The sequence below is a fragment of the Notothenia coriiceps genome, unplaced genomic scaffold (assembly GCF_000735185.1).
Source record: "Notothenia coriiceps isolate Sejong01 unplaced genomic scaffold, NC01 NC01_scaffold00037246, whole genome shotgun sequence".
NCBI classification, from domain to species: domain Eukaryota; kingdom Metazoa; phylum Chordata; class Actinopteri; order Perciformes; family Nototheniidae; genus Notothenia; species Notothenia coriiceps.
The window spans coordinates 14533498-14554340 of record NW_011369947.1 but is presented as its reverse complement, the minus strand read 5'-3'; the positions used below and the strand labels follow the sequence as shown (position 1 = coordinate 14554340).

General features: G+C 40.0%; 1 protein-coding gene and 1 long non-coding RNA gene across 4 annotated transcripts; both read left to right on the top strand.

The window, feature by feature from the left end:
* Positions 1-34: 34 nt before the first annotated feature.
* On the top strand, positions 35-1173 carry LOC104965883 (uncharacterized). Of its 3 annotated transcripts, none has more exons than XR_800593.1 (7): positions 35-154; positions 248-310; positions 406-492; positions 586-666; positions 756-836; positions 926-1012; positions 1104-1173. It is a non-coding gene; the product is annotated as an uncharacterized lncRNA (long non-coding RNA). The 3 variants fall into 3 exon arrangements; XR_800595.1 differs by having other exon boundaries at positions 36-154; positions 308-310; XR_800594.1 differs by lacking the exon at positions 248-310 and having other exon boundaries at positions 37-154.
* Positions 1174-11027: 9854 nt separating this feature from the next.
* LOC104966465 (plasma membrane calcium-transporting ATPase 2-like) lies at positions 11028-19623 on the top strand. Its single transcript, XM_010795651.1, has 6 exons — positions 11028-12299; positions 14485-14526; positions 16440-16604; positions 18283-18497; positions 18619-18861; positions 19477-19623. Exons 1-6 carry the CDS (start codon positions 12101-12103, stop codon positions 19621-19623), a joined length of 1011 nt encoding a protein of 336 aa, XP_010793953.1. The 5' UTR covers positions 11028-12100.
* The last annotated feature ends 1220 nt before the right edge of the window (positions 19624-20843 follow it).

Genomic DNA, 20843 nt, shown 5'->3' with positions numbered 1-20843 from the left:
TAACCGTATTCTCCATAAACTGGTTTAAATTTGTCTGAAACCTCTCTAGTTGCAGAAAGTACCGCAGCAGCAACAGGTGGACGTGTTGAAGGACCTGTTCCCTATGATGGTGCGAATCAATACTCCAACGTAGGCTATCCTGTTACAAATGAAGGTATGTTTTCCAACTTTTAGACTGGATTAGAAGCATTAAATCACATTTATTCCCTAAAAACGTGGATATTTTGCCTAAACATGTCTGTTTCAGGCCAGACTGGTCTTGATGATGCTCCTTTTCCCTATGATGGTGCAAAACCTGTGTCAATAGAATGTAGGTCTCTCAATAAAACCATTTAGAAGCTTAAAATTAAGGTATTTGTTTATTTGTCATGGACTCCTTGACTTTATGGCTAAATCTATCTCTAGTTTCCCCCAGTGGACGTGTTGATGGACCTGTTCCCTTTGATGATGCTACTCAATACGCTAAAACAGGGTACGCCATTACAAATGAAGGTCAGTCTTCAATCTTTTATACTGGTTTAGAAGCATTAAATCACATTTATTCCCTAAAAACGTGGACATTTTGCCTAAATATGTCTGTTTCAGGTCCGACTGGTCTCTATGATGGACCTGTTCCCGATGGCACTGCTACTCGTTATGCCAACGCAAAACCTGTGTCAATAGACTGTAGGTCTTCCAATAAAACCATTTGGAAAATTAAGGTTTTTGTTTATTTTTCATGGACTCCTTGACTTTATGGCTAAATCTATCTCTAGTTTCCCCCAGTGGACGTGTTGATGGACCTGTTCCCTATGACGATGATACTCAATACGCCAACGCAGCTCCGATAAATGCCGGTGAGTCTTTTAAGTTTTAAACTGGTTCAGAATCTTTAAATTAACTATAAACTGCTGGACATTTCGCCTCAAACTGCCTCTGGTTCCAGGTCAAACTGGAAGTAACCCAGCTGCCCCAGGTGGACTCTATGATAGACCTGATCTCTATGGTGGTGTAAAACCTGTGTCAATAAAAGGTAAGTCTTACAAACTATAGAACCGTTTAGAAGCTTGAAATTAAGTTTTTGTCCATGGACTCCTTGACCTTTTGGCTAAATCTATCTCTAGTTGCCCCCAGTGGACGTGTTGATGGACCTGTTCCCTTTGATGATGCTACTCAATACGCTAATATTTGGGCCTCAAACTGCCTCTGGTTCCAGGTCAAACTGGAAGTAACCCAGCTGCCCCAGGTGGACTCTATGATGGACCTGATCTCTATGGTGGTGCAAAACCTGTGTCAATAAAAGGTAAGTCTTCCAAACTATAGAACCATTTAGAACGGGGGTTCCCAACCTTTTTCCCCAAGAGCCCCCCCAAATGACTCCTGTTGGAAGTTGCGCCCTGACTCTTNTACAGGGTGTACTTTGAGGGTTTTGACTCTGCAGACCGTTTACATGCATAAAAACCTTCATAACACACGTCATGCTTTTCTGGTTATTACCCGTCCCCTTGTGTGTTATGAAGGTTTTTATGCATGTAAACGGTCTGCAGAGTCAAAACCCTCAAAGTACACCCTGTAGCGAGTAAAACTCTAACACAGAAAATACCTCCCCAAAACGCCTCGTTGGAGATACGTCACTGTCCATTGATTCTTCCGGGTACTGCATGATGTCATCCGTACCCGGAATGAAATGTTACGTTACGTCCGTGGAGCCGTTACGTTAAGCCCCCGCTGATTGTTCCAAATTGACCAATCCACGGACTTCCTCACACACACACTCAGTGCATGCAGCTCTGGTGATCTCTCCTCCCTGGCTGCAGGCTGATAACAGACAGTTGGGATCGCGGCGAAATTCTCTCTGCAGACCCATTCTCACAGCGTTTATCAACCTTTTTCTTACTCAATATCAAGCCACACTTATTGTTTTTACTTCGGCTGTGACTTTGTGTGTGCTCAGGATGAGTTTAGCTGTGTTTCGCTAAACAAGGAAACAACACCTCCACGGAGCTTAGCGCGATTCACTACGTCCCAACCAATCAGAGCACACTGTGCTCACAGGGAGGGTGGGGGCTGGAGCTACTGGAGCTACAACGAGCCGTTAAAGGCAGAGAGTGAAATTCAGTGAATACACATAGTTTACAGAGATGCTGTATGAGAAACCAATGTGAGTTTGGAAAATTGCACAATATAAATGTATTCTAGTAGACCTCAACAATGGAATTATGATCAGTAGAAATGGCCAGGATATGGGACCTTTAAGGTTGTAAAATCCTTTGAGGCACATTTGTTTTGTAGCTAATAAGATAAACAATGTCAAGGTTTCACTTTTCTGTGTTTCTTAAGTTACATTTTTTGATAAATTGAAGCCAATATGTTTGAAGGACTCGGAGCATCTGTGAAGATTTGACTGAATATCGCTAACTTCATCTCCTTAGTAAGTTATATGTCTGCTTTCAATGTTTACTTAAGCAGCTCGATATATTGAAACAACATTTTCTTTGGAGACGAGAAACATCGATCCATTCGGGCTCAGGCACATTATACGTGTACCTTTAACTACAGCTGATGTGAGCCAGAGGTTAAACAGAAGAGGGTTGGAGAGGAAAGTCATCTAAAATCTCATTAATCATTAAAACACAATCAGTGCACTGTCCCTTGGTCACCTGGTAATTAGACATATCTGGGTAATGTCCAGCTGTGTGTCTCACATACACAGACAAGAGTATAAATACTTTATACCCAGTTTGCGGTAAATAACGGAATGAATGCCTTTTCCTAATGACCACTGATTACATCAGGAAGACACTGCCTGTCATCGGCTAATGAGGGGATGAAACAAATGTTGTCATCTGCACTGTCCACTAAGTGTTTGGAGAACAGGCTCCCAGCAACAGGAAAACATCAAACTAAATGACTGAATAACCAGCTGAAAACCATGCAGGGTGTAGGTCAGTTTGAAATGATTATGTAAGCATGAAGCTGGGGTATATAAGAGGTGTTGGCCTTACTGTATATTGCATATTAAAAGATGCTCGTTTGGCATCATGTTTTCACTTTGTATGATTTTTTCTTCCTTACTTTGATTACTTTGCTTCTTTACTCTGATGGTGATAAGTGTCAGTTTAGATAGCAAACTCACTTACATGCAAAACACATTGTATTGGAACAATGCATGAAATAATAATAATAATTTGCCTTGAAGTCATAACTTTTCACTTTAAGGAGCGTAATCTGTTGAAGAGGTCCTCAGTAATTCCACTTGTTTACTATAAGTTCCCGACTCATTGTTGCTGGCAGAAGGAAATAAATAAATGGCCGACATAACGCTGCCCTTAATGCTCTGAAATTCCACAAAGGTATAGCCTGACGTGAGTTCCTACGCACAAAAGCAGTGTCTGGCATGGGATGCCTAACGTTGGCATAACGGAGCTATGTTTGGCACTTCCCGGCCTGGCCGTGGCGGAGGACCAGCTGCCCTCTCTCTGGTCCTTGGGTGCTCCCGCAGGCAAGGACATATGCCAAGGGGAGAGCTGGCAACTTTACTTCCTCTTCCACCTGGGGCTCTCCTTAATCCATCCCTCCTGTTCCTGTTCCTTCCCCTGATCTTCCATATTCTTCCTCTTCTCTTCACACTCAACCCCGCCCTTTTACTACTCAGTGTTCATCCTTCTGTCCCTATACTTTACATCGTGTCTTCCCTTCTCTCATCCCCTTAAATCCTTACCATTCTTCCTCTCTATGGATGACTTACCACTTTTCCATACTACCAGTCTCTACAGTATCCTACAAGGCGGACCCCCCCCCTGCCTCCACCTTCCTCCTCGATCCCTCTTGTCTGTAGGATTGGGTGATATTCTAGCTCTCCACATGACTGTACCAGCCAACTGGGCTAAGGCCTGGAGGCATGCTGCAGGGCAGCCATACAGCCCTGCAGTCCATGATGAGGACAATCGTCACGCGAGTGTGGTTTCTCTCATCTCTTCCTGTATACTTTTCCGATCTTCTTTCATCCTATTTTTGCACATATCCTTGCTTGGCTCCTCCCTTCCAGTTGCTTTGATTTATTTTCCCCTTGTTTCTCTTCCTGTCCTTTATTTGCCCTTCTACTGCAGGGATAGTAGTAGTCGGAAAAAAACAATGCGAAAAGGCATGAATCGCATATCCTTTCTTGTACAACTTTATTTTAATTTTAGAATACTATGCCTGTAGCTTTGACTGTGCCTTGATGATCAATTTCACAAAAATCTTTTTGAAAGTCAGTCCATTTAGGGGAATTCTAGGAGGTGTAGTCACTATGGGTTTAACTGATAATGGTAAAACAAGCCTCGGAGACACTATACTGCTTTCCCCTGTGCTCAAAGACGCTTCAAGCAAATAAAGAAGGCTTTAATACTGAAGCCAGTTCATATTGTTTTACTACTTTGTATTTAATATACACTGGTCTATAAAAAATGGAAACACAGTAACTGAGAGCATGAAATCTATCATGTCATGTGTGAGGGAAACGCAGGGAGCCCATTAAGCTTGGTGCCTCTGACACATCAAAGCATTGTCATTCTAATGTGATGACGACCTCTCTTTCACTGCCATCTCAGCAACACTGTCACGTCTGTAAGCAAGTGCTGAACACAGAAAGAGAGAACAAGAGAAGGACATAATTCAGCTGAAGATGTCTCTGCTTCCTCCACTGAATCTCTGTCTCTGAGTCCAAAACTACTCCATGGGGACACTGGGTGCTTCAAGCCAAAGACATCCGAGATACTCTCATCTCTCCTCCATGCTGTGCAAACAAGCACGCCACGTCCAGATGACAAAAGCACTGTGAGCCAATTATAGTAGGACCCCACTACTCACTACCAAACAAAAATGAGGCAGTGCATTTAATTACAGGCAGAACATTGCGCATTGTGGACGACATATGACGTTTTTTCAACATTTAAAGTGAACTGAAATGTCTCTATAATCCCTGTTCAACATCAACACATTCTGGTGAATCTGTTTGCTTATCTTCATACTGAGCTACTGTAAAAGTCCCCTTGTACCTATACCTCACAATTGAAGCCATCTGTGTGTGTGTTTGTGTGTGTGTGTGTGTGTGTGTGTGTGTGTGTGTGTGTGTGTGTGTGTGTGTGTGTGTGTGTGTGTGTGTGTGTGTGTGTGTGTGTGTGTGTGTGTGTTTGCATTAACTGTGTGCATGTGTGTGTATCATCCACCTCTCTTGTCCCTGAATAATGACCTGAACAGGTGGTTGAAAAGCCACATGAGATTGAGCTCCAAGGACAGTCACAGCCACGCTCAACACATGACACTGTGCTGCAAGAGAATACACCTGTGAGCTGAGTGCCTCCTACAGTGTGGGTATGCCTGATAGGACAGATGTGTGGCAGGGTTTGCATCTGAAAATGTCTGTTTACTGTGCCTTTGAAGCTTCGATTGAGGTTTTCAAATCAAGTTTTCAATATTTTATAATGGCATTGCTGGTTTTTATAGACCCATATAATATGTATCATACAAAATGTAAAACCTATGAAAGTGAACTGAAAGTTGAGAGGGAAACAGAAGAATGTAAGTATGACTAAATCAATGGAGATTTTGTCTGTATAGCTCTTGCCACTGGCAGAGATGCATATCCTCTTACGGTGAAAATGTATATTGACGTCACTGAATGGTGTTCACAAATTGCTCAGTAGCTCGCTTGACTTGTCTGCAAGATACATCCCAGGCGAACTGGTGTTCTAATTTGTATGCATGTGTGCACGCATCCTCTTTCAGAATATACAATAAATGAATGTGCCCATGAATACAGTATATAGGAGCATGTGCGTGTACTGTATAAGTGGTTATACTTTATGTGTGCATGGATTCATTGTGTAAATGTCTGTGAATTTCTCCCTCAAGGACGAGGCTTCTCCACTTAGAGTTGCTATGTGCTGACAGAAGAAGCAAAGCCATACCATGGGCTGTATTATACAGCTAGAGAGGAAGTAGGGGGACTGATACGGGTATCAAAGCCTGCCTTTTTGCCTTTGTGTCTTTGTGGTGGCCATCAAAGACTTCCATAGCCATCCTGGCATCCCACAGGATTGGCCTCTTACATAAGAACACACCAGCCAGCGTACTGCAGAGCTGGAGTGGCGCTGAGGGAGTGGGGGTGGAAGGGGGAAGGAGAAGGGAGATGTACTAAATATTCTTCAGATATGTTCCTTTTCGCATCTGGCTTTATTAGTTCATTCCTTAATTATCTCTGTCCTTATCTATCTTGCTCTCTTGTTTCTTGTATTTCCTTCCAGAAAGAGCGCTCAATAAATAAATGTTCTGTACTATTTATGGGATAGATTTTGTCTTCAATACTACCATAAAATAATGTATGTGTGTTCTTTGGCTATGTGTATGTATGCATGCATGAATGAAGAGATGTAGATGTATGTATAAGCAATGTTGTCAGTTGGGTATCTAGAACAGAAGATGCTTTTGTCAAATACTTTTTGGGATGGACGGTGTCAACAGTACACATACTGTATATATCATTTAAAATTCACCCCAAAATGTAACTTTTATGAATGAAGAGATTATGAAACAGACTGAATGTGCCATTTAATCCGCCACGTCGGCCTTGATTCTGTTGAGCTAAGCAGCTATGGAGGTACAATAGTCTGATGTAATGCTGCAAAGCGTTCCTCAAAGGTTTTTATATGGATAACATCTTGTTATTGTAGCACATCATGGGGAAGAATTGCTGTGTGTAAAGGCAGCCTAGGCAACCCTTATAGTCCCATCAACAAAACATTCGTGTAGCTATAGTAAACATTCAATGACTTTCGATTATTTAAAAAAAAATGGTTATATAATAGACCAGGGGTGTCAAACTCAATTTCATCGCGGGCCACATTAGCATTATGGTTGCACTCAAAGGGCCAGTTGTAACTATATAAATATACATATATTACATATAATATATATTATATAATATATATATAAAATAATATATTATATTACGTTATTGCCTCTGAATTGGATTATTATCGGATAGGGTAATAACTAACTACGTTTGAAAGCAGAGGTCCAGTGCAAGTCTCTTCAGTGCGCATGTCACAAAACGAGATGCATTGTGGGACATGTAGTTTATGGGCAACCTGGTTCTGTAAAGTGGCATGTAACCGTATAATAAACGTATTATATTCTTTGCAAGCTCTTGCGGGCCACATAAAATGAAGTCGCGGCCGGATTTGAGTTTGACACCCCTGTCAGTATTGTGTTNAAAATGTATTTTACAAAACTTAGATTAAACACAGTCAGCTATGTAAAGACTACGACGGTTTTTCTCCTATTCATAATAGATAAATAAAAAAGAATCAAATTGAAGACTTTACGCCTGAAAAAGTCCACATTAGGTCAAAAGAACGTCCAATTCACCGAAACAAGAAAAAAAAACGCGGTAAGCCGCGGGTACTCTGGCTAAAACAGTAAGCAAGCTCGCAGAACAGGATAGAGCACCACGCGCCTCGGAGTACACGCTCACTAGCACACTTTGGCAACGTCATATAAGTCTGTACGTTGCTTGCCTCTCTTAGGCCAGTTACAACAGCTTTATTATGTGTGAGGCGCTGGACTGGTTAGGCGTAAAACGCAGTTAGTCACTATTTTTAAGCGAGGTAACTATTGTCTTTTTAAGTTGTACCGGATTGTAAAGACTAGAACGTCCGTCTTCCAACCTACATAAGCCAAAAGTCAGCACAACGTTCTATATATAGTGATTGTGATCGCCTCGGACACATCAACGCCAATCATTGTATTGACTGAATAATAAGAGACAAGTAGTGTCACGATACCACTCTTGTATAGTTAGTACCTCTGTCAAGTAAAAAGGTTTTAGACTAAGCACTACACCGACACACCTACAACACTAAAACAGCTCTCAGAGGAGAAGGAGGGAGTCGAATACCGAAGGAGAAAAACAACAACAAACACGATCGGAGACCCATCAGTACGAGAACATTTGACATAAACAAAACATCGGTTACACACACCAACTAGATACAAAACACACATTAATTGTATTACCGGGACTGATATTGAACAGAGAAAACAAAGGAGTTCACCGACGTAGATATAACATTAACACCAAACAATATTAGAAAAAACGGAAACCAGGGGAGGGGTATATAGCAACACTATGTCCGCAGGAGCAGGTTTCGACACATCACAATAATGACTACACGAACTCTGTAAGGTGGGTTACGCGGCCGTGTACCGCCTATAGGTAAAGTATACAATTCTAACGCAACGAATCTTAAAACCACCGTTTCCAGCATGTCCAATCTCACTAGATCGTCAGTAAAACAAAGAGACAAGGTTTTTGAGAGACAGTCCTGTAAGCATTACGGCACTCTGGCTCCGTCACAGCGTCTGCGGCTACCATTAGAATGTGCAAGCCGCGACTCTCACCGACTGGACTACCAGGACCACCTGCGAAACCGTCTACAGCCAACACCAGGACCTATCCACTCCAGCGTATCTTCAGAGGTGTTGGAGGTCTCAAGTTGGTACGAGCTACCACTACGAAATACCCCAACTAGAGCCGTAGAATCGATAGGTATTTCGAACTTCTTAAGTAAGCCTGTCGAAACCACACATCCTAGACTACCTGACCTTAGTAGCGTTCCGACAAGGGGGGTTTCATGTCCGTCCACCTTAACATTAACCGAGTCACCCCAGGCGAAGAGCTGGCCATAGCTCCTGGAGACATTTTAGGACCTGCTTGCGCGTATCAAAAGCCTCAGTCTCGTGAACAGAAGTTAGAAAGAAAGAAAATGGAACGGAAACCATAGAGAGGATATAACAAAAACTTCACAGAGAGGACATTAGCCTAGATGTCGTGCATCAACTTGAGACACCTACACAAAGAATCTGGATACCGACGGAACAGCGACTCCCCTCATCCACAGACACACTTCTCTTCTCCAAACGAAATTACAATTCATGGTAACACAACTTAGTTGTTTCCACCAGACTAACATACTTAGTAACTCTTAACAACTTACCTGTTATCATTTATTAAATTAACCTATATTAGTGTTTTTTGCCCTATTTAGATTACGGTAAACTAACCGTTAAATCCGGCTTAAACAATACATAAAGTTTGATAGGTACTGTAACAACCGTAGAGACTTAATCCCATTGGAGGAAGAGCGATTAATGACCCACACCTTTAATACAATTGTAATCTAACTATGAATACATAAGACTCCGATGCAATTATAAAGACTACATTTATCCGTATAATATGTATAATATTGAAAAACAGTATAATAATAGAACATTACGCTAGTAGTTGTGACCTAAGAACTCACAAAAAGCACCTACGTAATAGCCCAGACTCGACTTACATCAAACTAATGCCCACTACGACGTACCCCTCACCGACAAAACCACTCAACCAGACCAAGTTTCAAAACGCACAAACACATCTCTCTATAATAAACCGTTTCGGAGATATTCACAGATATGTAAAACTTTAGACTTTTTGTCTAAATCTAAAAAAGTGTCTAAAAAAATGCACCCCTACCCGAAAAGCTTTGAATGAAATGCATTTCAATTCGCCAATCATTGATTATTTTCCTACTCAGCATAGAGCACCAAGTTTAGTGAATTGCTAGCTAACGTTAGCTAGCGATCGCCGGTACACAACACGTAGTAGGACAAAAGATAAAACTGCTTACAATCATCACAAACTACGTAGATTTGATCATCAATGAATTGATATTAATGTTATATGATAAAAAATGCACAAATAATACACAGATGGATGTAAGTAGACAAAGGATGACTCGGATTACTCACCATTAAGCCTGAGGTACCACATGTGGTCCAACGGAAAATAAGGATGTAATTTCCTGTTTCCCGATTTCACTTCCCCCAAGTTGTATGTAAACCAATCACATACATTTTAAATAAAATAATCTTGTTTGTTTCACAGCTTTGATTATTTAAACCATGTTAATATGTATTAAGTAATTACATTTAATATATTTTAGAATTGACAGAATTATACAGATTATAATTAATTTCAATACATACATTTAAAAAATTTGAGAATTTAAATAAAATCAAATAGATTTATATGCTTAAAAATAAACTCTACCATGATTCATTTTTGTGAGTGTCCTGCTATTGTTTAACCTCTAAGTAATTACATTCAATATATTTTAGAAATGACAGGAATTATACAGATTATAATTAATTTCAATACATTTAAAAAATATGAGTATTTAAATAAAATCAAATAGATTTAAATGCTTAAAAATAAAATCTACCATGATTAATTTATGTGAGTGTACGTCTGAAGGCAAAGTCTAGGGCAAATAATTGCAAGTCTCTTCAGTGCGCATGTCACAAAATGAGATGCATTGTGGGACATGTAGTTTATGGGCAACCTGGTTCTGTAAAGTGGCATGTAACCGTATAATAAACGTATTATATTCTTTGCAAGCTCTTGCGGGCCACATAAAATGAAGTCGCGGCCGGATTTGGCCCCCGGGCCTTGAGTTTGACACCCCTGATCTAGAGACACCATGAAGTTAATATTTTTTGACCTTCGGGAAATATCTTATCAATTGTGAAATGGATAGCAACAAAATTGGATACAGACCATCATGGTGCCTGGAGGATTACCCTTTTTGGGTTTGGTGANTGGCAGGCCGCAAACAACGCCGACACCTCCTCATCTCCACCGCTTCCATGTTTTATTTTGTGTTGTCATAAGTTAGTCTCTCTGCGTTTCTGCGCTAGGCTAATGCTAATGCTAATAATGCAATGCGAGGATAATAAAATGGCGGCTTCACAAAAGTTTTTGGGAGTTTGACGGGGCGTGGTTTGCATTCCGCCCAGCCAATCAGACACAGGAACCTTTTTCTCCCACGAAAGAAAAGGGGGTAAAAAAGGTTCTCTAGAACTAATTTAGTTCCTGGGACTTTTTGGTGTGAACGCAACTAAATTGTAGTTCTCAGGAACCTTTGTGGGAAAAGTAGTTGGTGTGAACGCGCCTCTTGAACTATCTAAATTCACTTTGAATTGGCCTTTTACGTTAACACATCCTGGATCCTTGATTTAAAGATGCAGACTTTACATCATGCACTTTATATATGGCGTAATAACTTTTACAGTTGTATTAAGACTCCCTAAATATGATTTAATCAGCCTAGAGTAGTATTATGATGCAGGTGGATTATGTGACAACATCATGCTCATGATTGCATCACTACTTTGCACTGAAATCCATAAGTTGCTGTGTCATTTTAGAAAGCAAATGTTTTTTGAGTAAGCTTATCAATGAATAAGGGAGAATAAACATTCATGCTACTGTAAGTCATAGTTTCTTGTTAACAAGTAACACAATGATGACAAAAAGACACAGTAAAACAATGATCAACCTCCAATTGGATTTCATTTTTCCAGTCGTCATCGTTTATGTGACTGTTGTCAAAAGACATAAAAACATCTATGCAAGATCCATTTTAGGTTTAAAAAACAAATTCTATATATACAGTAGGAGTGTCAAAATGTGGAAACTAACATTTAACACTACTAAAATGCATCAGTTCAGTCCCTAACTGGGTGGGACATGTGTTATTACCTTGCAAATACGCTGGCCTTTTATTTTAATTTTTGACAGTTTATTTACAGAGTGGCAATGCAACACTTTTCTGTTCACAATATGATTTTGTGATGCTAAAAGATACTACAAGAATAACATGGTTTAAAGGAACTTTACATACAATTAACACAAACAACTACAACACCAGTACATCAATAATGGTAAAGCTATTGTATATAGACAGAATTATAAGATATTCAGTGTATTGAAACATCTTCTTTTCATATTTTTAGGCTCTGGTTTTACATGTTACTATATATTTTTTCTATACATGTTATGGGAAATGTCATGTTTCATGTCTGTCTAATGTTACACTTTTTTGTTCTATTGGCATACCTTTTATAAAATGACATAACATACATATACTAACATAAATAATAGACACATTAGACATGTTTAAACTACGCTGATCACATCACCAGACGTTAGTATACACATACATAAGCTGAGACTCTTAAATGTGCTATAACCATGTTATTTCTGTTCATTGTCTTGTGTGTGCACATGCGCGCGTGTGTGTGTGTGTGGGCGCGTGTGTTTTGGTTCATTCTGATCGGCCTTCATTGTTACTGGCTAGACTGCTCCCACCCCCCCATCCACCCCATCGCAACTATAGCCACGGATGGGGCTGCAGGCATTAATGCCCCTGGCAGTGCCAGCCTAATTAATGGTAGGTTGACAAAACCTCTGACCTCTTTCTGTTGTGACCTTTGACCCCTCCTACCTTCTCCATTGTGAAACTGCCTCCTATCACGGGTGGTCACCTTCTTCTCTACCTTTTGTTTCAGTTGTGTTGGACCCTTTTGTATCCATGTTGTCAATGCACGTACTTTTGTAGTTGTAGAAAGTAGTTTTGTGTTTCTTTTTCTTCTCTTTATGCTATATTTTGTCTTGTAGGCCCTTTAGCGTATATTCATTAAACCTCTCTCGGAAGAATGACTTTTTTTTGTGGTCCATTTCTAATGAAAACTGGATCAAATGAAACACATAAGGTCTTTGTGATTCTAAGTAGCGAAATCTGGTTGAGCCTTTTTTCAAGATAGGGGTCTTGTTAAGTACATGTTGTTACCATCAGACAGAGCCAGGTCATCTTTGCAGTGTTTGCTGTCCACATGCTAAGCTAACAAGCTGCTGGTGGAACTGCCATATTTATTGGACATTCCAATTTTTTTAATCTAACAAAAGTTTCCCGAAATTGTTGAATGGCTCTTAAAATGTTGTTGTTGACCTTTTTTTTTTAGAAGTTTAGTTTATACATTTTCATATTAATCCAGATTTCTTACAATATACAATAGGGCCATCTTCTGTATTTGGGTGTCCTTTGGGATCACTTAGTGCAAGTCCTCTGTTCTCAGGTTAGCTTGACAAGATGCGAAAGCTTAACTATATGTATTGTTCCACTGGGTTATCTATCATCTTTGTCTCCTTGGAAAGATTCCACAAAATGTGTGTTCCCGAAGCAGGAGGGGGGTGATTTGCACTTTAATGGTGACCTCGTGCTGTCCTGGGCGGGAACGGAGCGATTTGTCATCTTAGCTATATTGTGATTCAAGGGAACTTGCTAGTGTGGAATCGCAGGTGAAACGAGCCATTTATACTTCACAAACATGCTGTGGATTCTGAAATATCTGGTGTTCAAACACTATCTAAGTCATTTTCTCTTTCACACATTTGAGCAAAAAAAAGCATTTACAGACAGATGTTGTGAAACAGTGCAAATCTCCATAATTATAGCCTGGGTGGATGATGTGATCAAAAGTGCAGCATAAAATAAAGGCTTTCTTTATTATTTTGTCTTTTATTGTAAGCACTGTGTGTTAATGTTGTTTAAGGCGTAAGACAATAGTAATTTTTCATGTTTCATTAGTTTGCAGTTTGATATATTCTGTGTGTAGTTATTGAATCTGTAATTCTACTAGCAAGTTGATTGTGCATTTTGAAACAGTAGCGTGTGCTTCAAACGCATTTAAATTAAGTATACACTAAGTTTGTTCCTTATGTAAGCAGAATCCAACAACAGCATAATAATTCAGCGTCTCTGAACTTAGATTTCGATTTTCCTCCTGTTGTTCTTATGTAACATGCCATGTGGGAGGCTTTTCCTTCTGGCTCGCTCTCTCTCTCCCTCTCTTTTCGTATTTCTCCTACCTCCTGTCTGCTTCACTCTTAAGCGTTCGATCTTGCATGAGCTCTCTGAACTTTCCTCTTATGCATGCTGTCTCTAGTGTGTGTGTGTACTGTGTGTACTGTGTGTACTGTGTGTGTGTGTGTGTACTGTGTGTGTGTGTTTTTCCTGTACACTCCCCCACTGTCAGTGTTCAGTGTAATGCTGTATCTACTGTATTTCTTGACATCTAATTTGATACCCTAGCTATTTGACTCGTATTGGTGATAAGTTGTGCTCATAGTGTGATTATGTCCTTCAGGACAATATTTTGAAATGAAGCATCCTGCAGAAAGTGTACAGTTAATGTTGTGAATGTAATTATGTCATACACAATATATTTTGATGTTAAACATGTTTTTCAGTAATGCCCATTAAGCATTTTTAGTTATATTCTTATGCAATCAAATCAAATCTTTTGAAATGTAATGTTCTCGACCCAACCCAAGAAAGAATTCTGCACAATATGGTTTTTCTCTGTGGCCCCTTTCCAAGAGATGTACTGTAGCTTCTGCTTGCATTACATCTCGTACAAATCATGTGACACAGAGACGTTTTATTAAAAGTCATTTCCCTGTCTCCTTGTTTGTGATTTTTGTTTTTTACTGTGTGTGCTGCCTGTGGTGATAATTTGTTGACATGTCTGCCTTGGTTATTTTTGTTGTTATTGTCTTGTATGTCTCCATCATAGGTAAAATGCAAGATGGCAATATGGAGAGCAACCAGATTAAAGGTAACCAGACCATATCTTTCACTCTCTCCTCCCCTGCCTTCTCTCTTCCTCTTTCACTCATCTTTTCCTTTCTATGACATGTGGTGTAAGCTCTGGGTCAAATGCAGGTGACATAATCCCACATTGCTTTGTTTATTCCCGCCTTTATTATATCCTGCACTTTTAATACTTGATGTCTCAAGTTGTTTAGTCTTTCTCAGTCAGTGCTTGACCCAGGTTTCACCTGCAGTCATGTTTGGTAAGAAAATCCCTCCCTTCACTCTGTCTGTCACCGGTGTGTTGTTTTGTTGTTGTTCTTGTTGTGTTGTTGACTTTTGTCTTGTTCTGTGCAAGAAAACAGAAAACTGTCCCTCAACTACTTCCTCGCTCAAGGTTCCTTCTTCGAACCAAACCCTCTCTAAACTTTCCTCTCGAGTATTATATCACACCCTGGTTTCCCTTTTCCAATGTTTCTTGAAATGTTCCCCACATTCTGATGTATCTGTTCTGACATTAAAGGGATCAACTATTTGTTTACGGTGTTCTCCGGGGCTTTAGCTGCAGCAATGTTTGTTTGTTTTAAATATTGTTTATCTATCAATTTAGTTTGTGAAAAATTATGCTCATCCCAATATCTTCGTGTTTCTTACAAGCTATAAAATATAGAACAAGAAGCACATTTACACATTCAAAAAATGTGTTTGATTTTTAAACAAACAAATAAACTGTCCTGCCTGAATCAACCAATTGATTAATTACATACAGTACCACAGTCAAAATATTGTTTCTGACATTTAAATATTCAAACTTGGAAACAATTGACTACCTTTCCGCTAATAATTAATCTACAAGTCTATTTACTAAGTTGAAGCATTCATTTCATGTCTAAACGTGTTTCGTCTTTCAAAACAAAAGCGCATAGAGATTTAATAAGCACAGATTGAGCAAGTCAAAGTGTCCCCAAAGGGAAGGGTAAATTATGACTTTCTACACCTTGGTATGATGTTTGAAGTGTACTTTAGGATTACAGTCGGATAAACACACTTACTGTCTTGTATCATTAGCCTGGAGAAAACTATAAGCAAAACCAGAGAATGTCTTTTGGGTGATCATCATTCCCTGCCTCACAGTGATTGAAAAACTGGGCTGATCCTTGGTAAGAGATACATAAGGAAGGACTGTATGTGTGTGAGAGGGGGAGATAGATGAAGACAACAGAAAATAGGAAACCTTGTTTCTGCCAAACAATAATTGGTTCTTTCAGTATATAGTAGGTAGAATATGATGTCATCTCAAAGTGTGAAGATGTGGACACTGGATTTGGACCTTTTGACTGGTGGAGGCAGTTTTATTGAATTGTCTTTATATTGTTTATGCTGCTGACAGTTGACATTTTATACATTTTAGCTTATTGTGATTTCTTTGTGTGTAAAATGTGCTTCAGTATTTATAAGGTTTATTTTTCCTCTCGCTTTCCACATGATAAGCAGACTTCAAGTCTTTGAACATGCCCATGGATTACAACCACTGAATTATTCATGACTTACTGTAAATATGTGTATTTGATGAAAAATAGCATGAACGCTAAGAAACGCAGTGATTCCCTTTTCTACACCAAAACAAGACCTACATTTTCATGCTTTCTAGTTGTTATTCTTTACATAGAAACACGGTTCACAACCTTTTTGATTTAACCAAGAAGACACTGCAGGGACAAACAAACAATTCTTATTATGGTATGGTAAAGCTTAATATATCCCAATTATTTCCCATTGTGTCATGGGATGTCATATTGTATCTTCCTGGTTTTATATCCAAACTGTATCTCTGCTGTATAACCTGGGTTTGAAGCCTAGCCCCCTGGTTGCCCCATTCCCTCGTTCTTATCTACATCTCTAACGCTGCTTCTGTCGGTTTCTTTGTGGTGTTTACAGTCAAGAAGCAGGATGGAGCCGCTGCCATGGAGATGCAGCCTCTAAAGAGTGCTGAAGGTGGAGAGTCCGAGGAGAAAGAGAAGAAGAAGCATACCGGTTCGAAGAAAGAGAAGTCTGTGCTCCAAGGGAAGCTGACCAAACTGGCTGTCCAGATCGGCAAAGCAGGTACAAGTCCATCGCCTTGTCAGGCCGTTAAATCAGGGACAACAAGGCGCTGAGCCGTCATCCTGTCAGTCAAACAAGGTCGTGCACTGACTTCTTGTCTACCTAAAAGCAATCAAATGAGTTGAGAAGAATGCAAAAGTGTCTGAATTTTGGAAGTGTAGAAGAGTCTGTTCCCTTTTATTTTTCTAAATGAACTTCCCTCTAGGGACATGCTGAATCATTGTTATGGAAACATCTGAGATTGCATTATACCTTTTCCCTTCTGCATTTTCTGCAATCCAGCAAGCATTTAGTAACAGATGCCCACATGCCATGTACTGTATGCCCACACTGTGGGTGTCCTCGCAGCAGCAACAAAGTAGGATTACTGTTTAACAAATAAGATCAATTAATATCACATACCTAAATTGCAACATGCAAAACATGCAGGGTTTTCTGTACCGGTCTTGAGTATTTTTCCTTAGATAAATCCGTAATAGGTGATTAGCAAGTTAAACTGCCACGGCTCTCTTTGAGAGGCTTATTTTGTTGTTGGGTTTATCATTTTCTGAGAAGCCCTTAAAGAAGTCCCTGTTATTACAGTGAGCTGTTATACAGACTGTTGGTGTAGGGGATGGATTGAGGAGGGGGTGTCAGAACAATGAACTACTGTTACTGGACTAGTACACAAGCAGCAGTTGGATCATATGGACTTCCACTCTCACTCTCAGTGTGCCTATTTTTTTAATTATATATTAATGTAGCTTCACTGCTCTCAATAGACTCCTAATAATAAACCTTACCAAGCTGGCACATTGTCATGAGGAATGATGAAGAAATGTAGATCGAGGGATAAGTGGTTATGGTAGGGGTCTCTCCAATATTGTCCCTTGTTGATTAGACCAAAAGGGAGTAATAGTACCACCTAGCTAAAATGATTAAATTGTTACACAACAGTCCTGCATTACAATTGACTTGACTCTTTACCATTTTTTTTATAAAACTTGAGCTTATTTAGTCCCTAAATGAATATAGTGTTGACTAATCTAATTGACTAATTTCTTTGTTTAATGTAGGCGTGTCAGTTAGCTATCCAAGTGTGCCAGCTAGGGCTGCTCGATTATGGCAAAAATCATAATCTCGATTATTTGGGTCAATAATTGATACCACGATTATTAAAAACGATTATCCATTTACATTGAAAACAAAAATGTATTGGAGAAAAAAAATTGGAACAGTATGTGTTTAACAGTTGATCACCCTGAACTTTAATAATTCAACTGAAAACCCCCCAAAAAAAGAGTAATTAAAAAAAATAATAATAAAAAAATAATCGTTTTATTTAGATTACGTTGTTTTCGCAATCGTTGCAAGCCATAATCGTAATTGCGATTAAAATACGATTAATTGAGCAGCCCTAGTGCCAGCATGCACAAAACCGTGATTTTGTCGCTCATGGCATTATGGTGTGTCAGTAGTACCCTCTAAGTTTTAAACCCTCTTGGCCCGACTGGAACCTTTTAAGGGTTTTTCCCATGTTTCGTATAGGTGATCTGTTTTTCCTCCTTATACCAAAACATGTGCGTTTCAGGAGGATTTAAGAATCTCCTCACTAATAAATTTCTACACATGAATCACATAAAGTGACTTCACTCAGATTCTGTCCTTATCTCATAACCTTTTGTATCCTTTCTTTCAGGTTTGCTCATGTCAGCCGTCACAGTCATCATCCTGGTCCTGTACTTTGCCATTGACAACTTTGTGCTGCAGAAGCTGCCTTGGTTGCCAGAGTGCACTCCCATTTATGTCCAGTTCTTTGTCAAGTTCTTCATCATCGGTGTGACTGTGTTGGTGGTGGCCGTGCCGGAGGGGCTGCCGCTGGCTGTCACCATCTCCCTGGCCTACTCCGTTAAGGTGGGCAAGAATTACACTTAGAGAGTAAGAGAAAAGACAAACAGTGCAAATGGTACTGCCTTAATATTTGAAAGCTGTTCAAATGCACACATTATGATCATCATGTTGTTAACTCCTGCAGAAAATGATGAAAGACAACAATCTGGTGCGTCACCTGGATGCATGTGAAACGATGGGCAATGCGACGACCATTTGCTCCGACAAAACGGGCACGCTGACCACCAACCGCATGACGGTGGTGCAGTGTTACATCGGGGATGTGCACTACAAAGAAGTGCCAGATCCCTCAGCTCTGCCAACCAAATCAATGGACATACTGATCAACTCCATCTCCCTCAACAGCGCCTACACCACCAAGATACTGGTAAGCAACATGTAACGTAAGCCTTTGTAAAAGATACTTCCGAGTATTTTGCTCTCTAGGTTGAGCGTGGATGGCAACTTAGGACATAATATGACTGCGTCTGTACCTTATATATACAGTCTATGGTCTGCACTACACACAAAATGGGAACACAGTATTCCATATGGAATTTGAAACTCCACTTTTATGGTGCATCCTTGTAGCACTTTTCTCTAACTTAATAGTCAGGCAGCTGCATGATGTCAGCGCCCTCTCTGTGAGTGGTGAAACCATATGATAAGAGAAGCCCGGAAACAGAGAGACAGTTCTGCAGTGCGTTCTGCGTGGGAGCAGGCAGACTGTGTCCTTGGCTGCTGCTTTACCTTCATCAGGAATTCACTCGACTTGCCACCTTGAGAACATTTGTGTATTTTTGTCTCATCTGATATTCTGAGCATAGCAGACTGTAATTGAATCAGATGCGCCTGCCTAAGATTGTTTTCTTAAATGCAATAAGAGATGGATGTATAGATGGACGGATAGATACAGTATGTTTCTAAACTCACCTGAACGCATTCACACGAACACACACATTTCTGCCTGTCTGTGTGTCACTATCCTTGTGAACCCCTTTAGAGTCGATTCAATGATAGCCGACCAACTTACAAATGCCCTAATTTAACTTGCATAGGGAATGAGCTGAGCATGCGGGACATCTGCGATAGAAGGATCACACAGATTTCACTTCATACCCCTCAAGGCACGATCACAGCCTCGGTGTAAACAGAGTGCTGATCATCCTTTTTTAAGATGGAGAGCTACACATTTCTGTCTACTCTAGCTTTAACACTGGTAGCTATGAAGCACAGTGTATACCTTAAACTCTGTTGTAGGCGAACAAGTTGCATCAATTTGTGTCGTTCAGGATTGAAAACTAAAATGTTTGTCTACTGGCAGAGCCCCTATTTAAATATATAAATAATTGACACATTGCTAATTTTTTTTCAACACAACATGGATGCAGCTCAAATGCATTATCTGCCAGTGTCCGCCCTCTGCATTGGATCTTCTCCAAAATGTAATGGGTTCTTGCTCGGCCGATGATACAGTACTCCCTTCCGGACAGTTTTATTTTTGTAGTCAAACTGAGCCAAAAACATAACCTCTGTAGTAAGGCACATGATATTTACTGACAGTATTTTGCATCTATTTGAAAGTGACGATAAAAGATGAAAATGGTAGCCAAGAGAAACGATCCGGCAACACAATACTGACAGGGGTGTCAAACTCAAATCCGGCCGCGACTTCATTTTATGTGGCCCGCAAGAGCTTGCAAAGAATATAATACGTTTATTATACGGTTACNGAAGAGACATGGAGAAGAGGGGACACATGTTGATGTAGAAGACACATGAAGTGTCCCCTCTTCTTCATGTCTCTTCTACATCAACATGTGTCCCCTCTTCTTCATGTGTCTTCTACATCAACATGTGTCCCCTCTTCTCCATGTCTCTTCTACATCAGCATGTGTCCCCTCTTCTTCATGTCTCTTCTACATCAACATGTGTCCCCTCTTCTTCATGTCTCTTCTACATCAACATGTGTCCCCTCTTCTTCATGTCTCTTCTACATCAACATGTGTCATTCTCTCTTTTTGTCCTGATCCATTTCTATAAAAACCTGTCTGAAAATGAGCTGATCAAATTTTGGCCACTTTATGATGTCATAACGATGTTTTGTCTTCTGTAACCATTAGCCAATCAGCAACCAAGGTAACCCCCCCCCCACCTTATCACCTGAATCTCCTCCTAGAGCACAAATAGGCACGTTCACACCGCAGTACTTTTCCCACTTTAGTTCCGATATAGTTCCGTAATGTCGCGTTCACACCAAAAAGTCCCAGGAACTAAATGAGTTCCTGAGAACCTTTCCACCCCCTTTCCGTCCCTGCTAGAGAGCAGGGACTTTCGTGGGAGAAAAAGGTTCCTATGTCTGATTGGCTG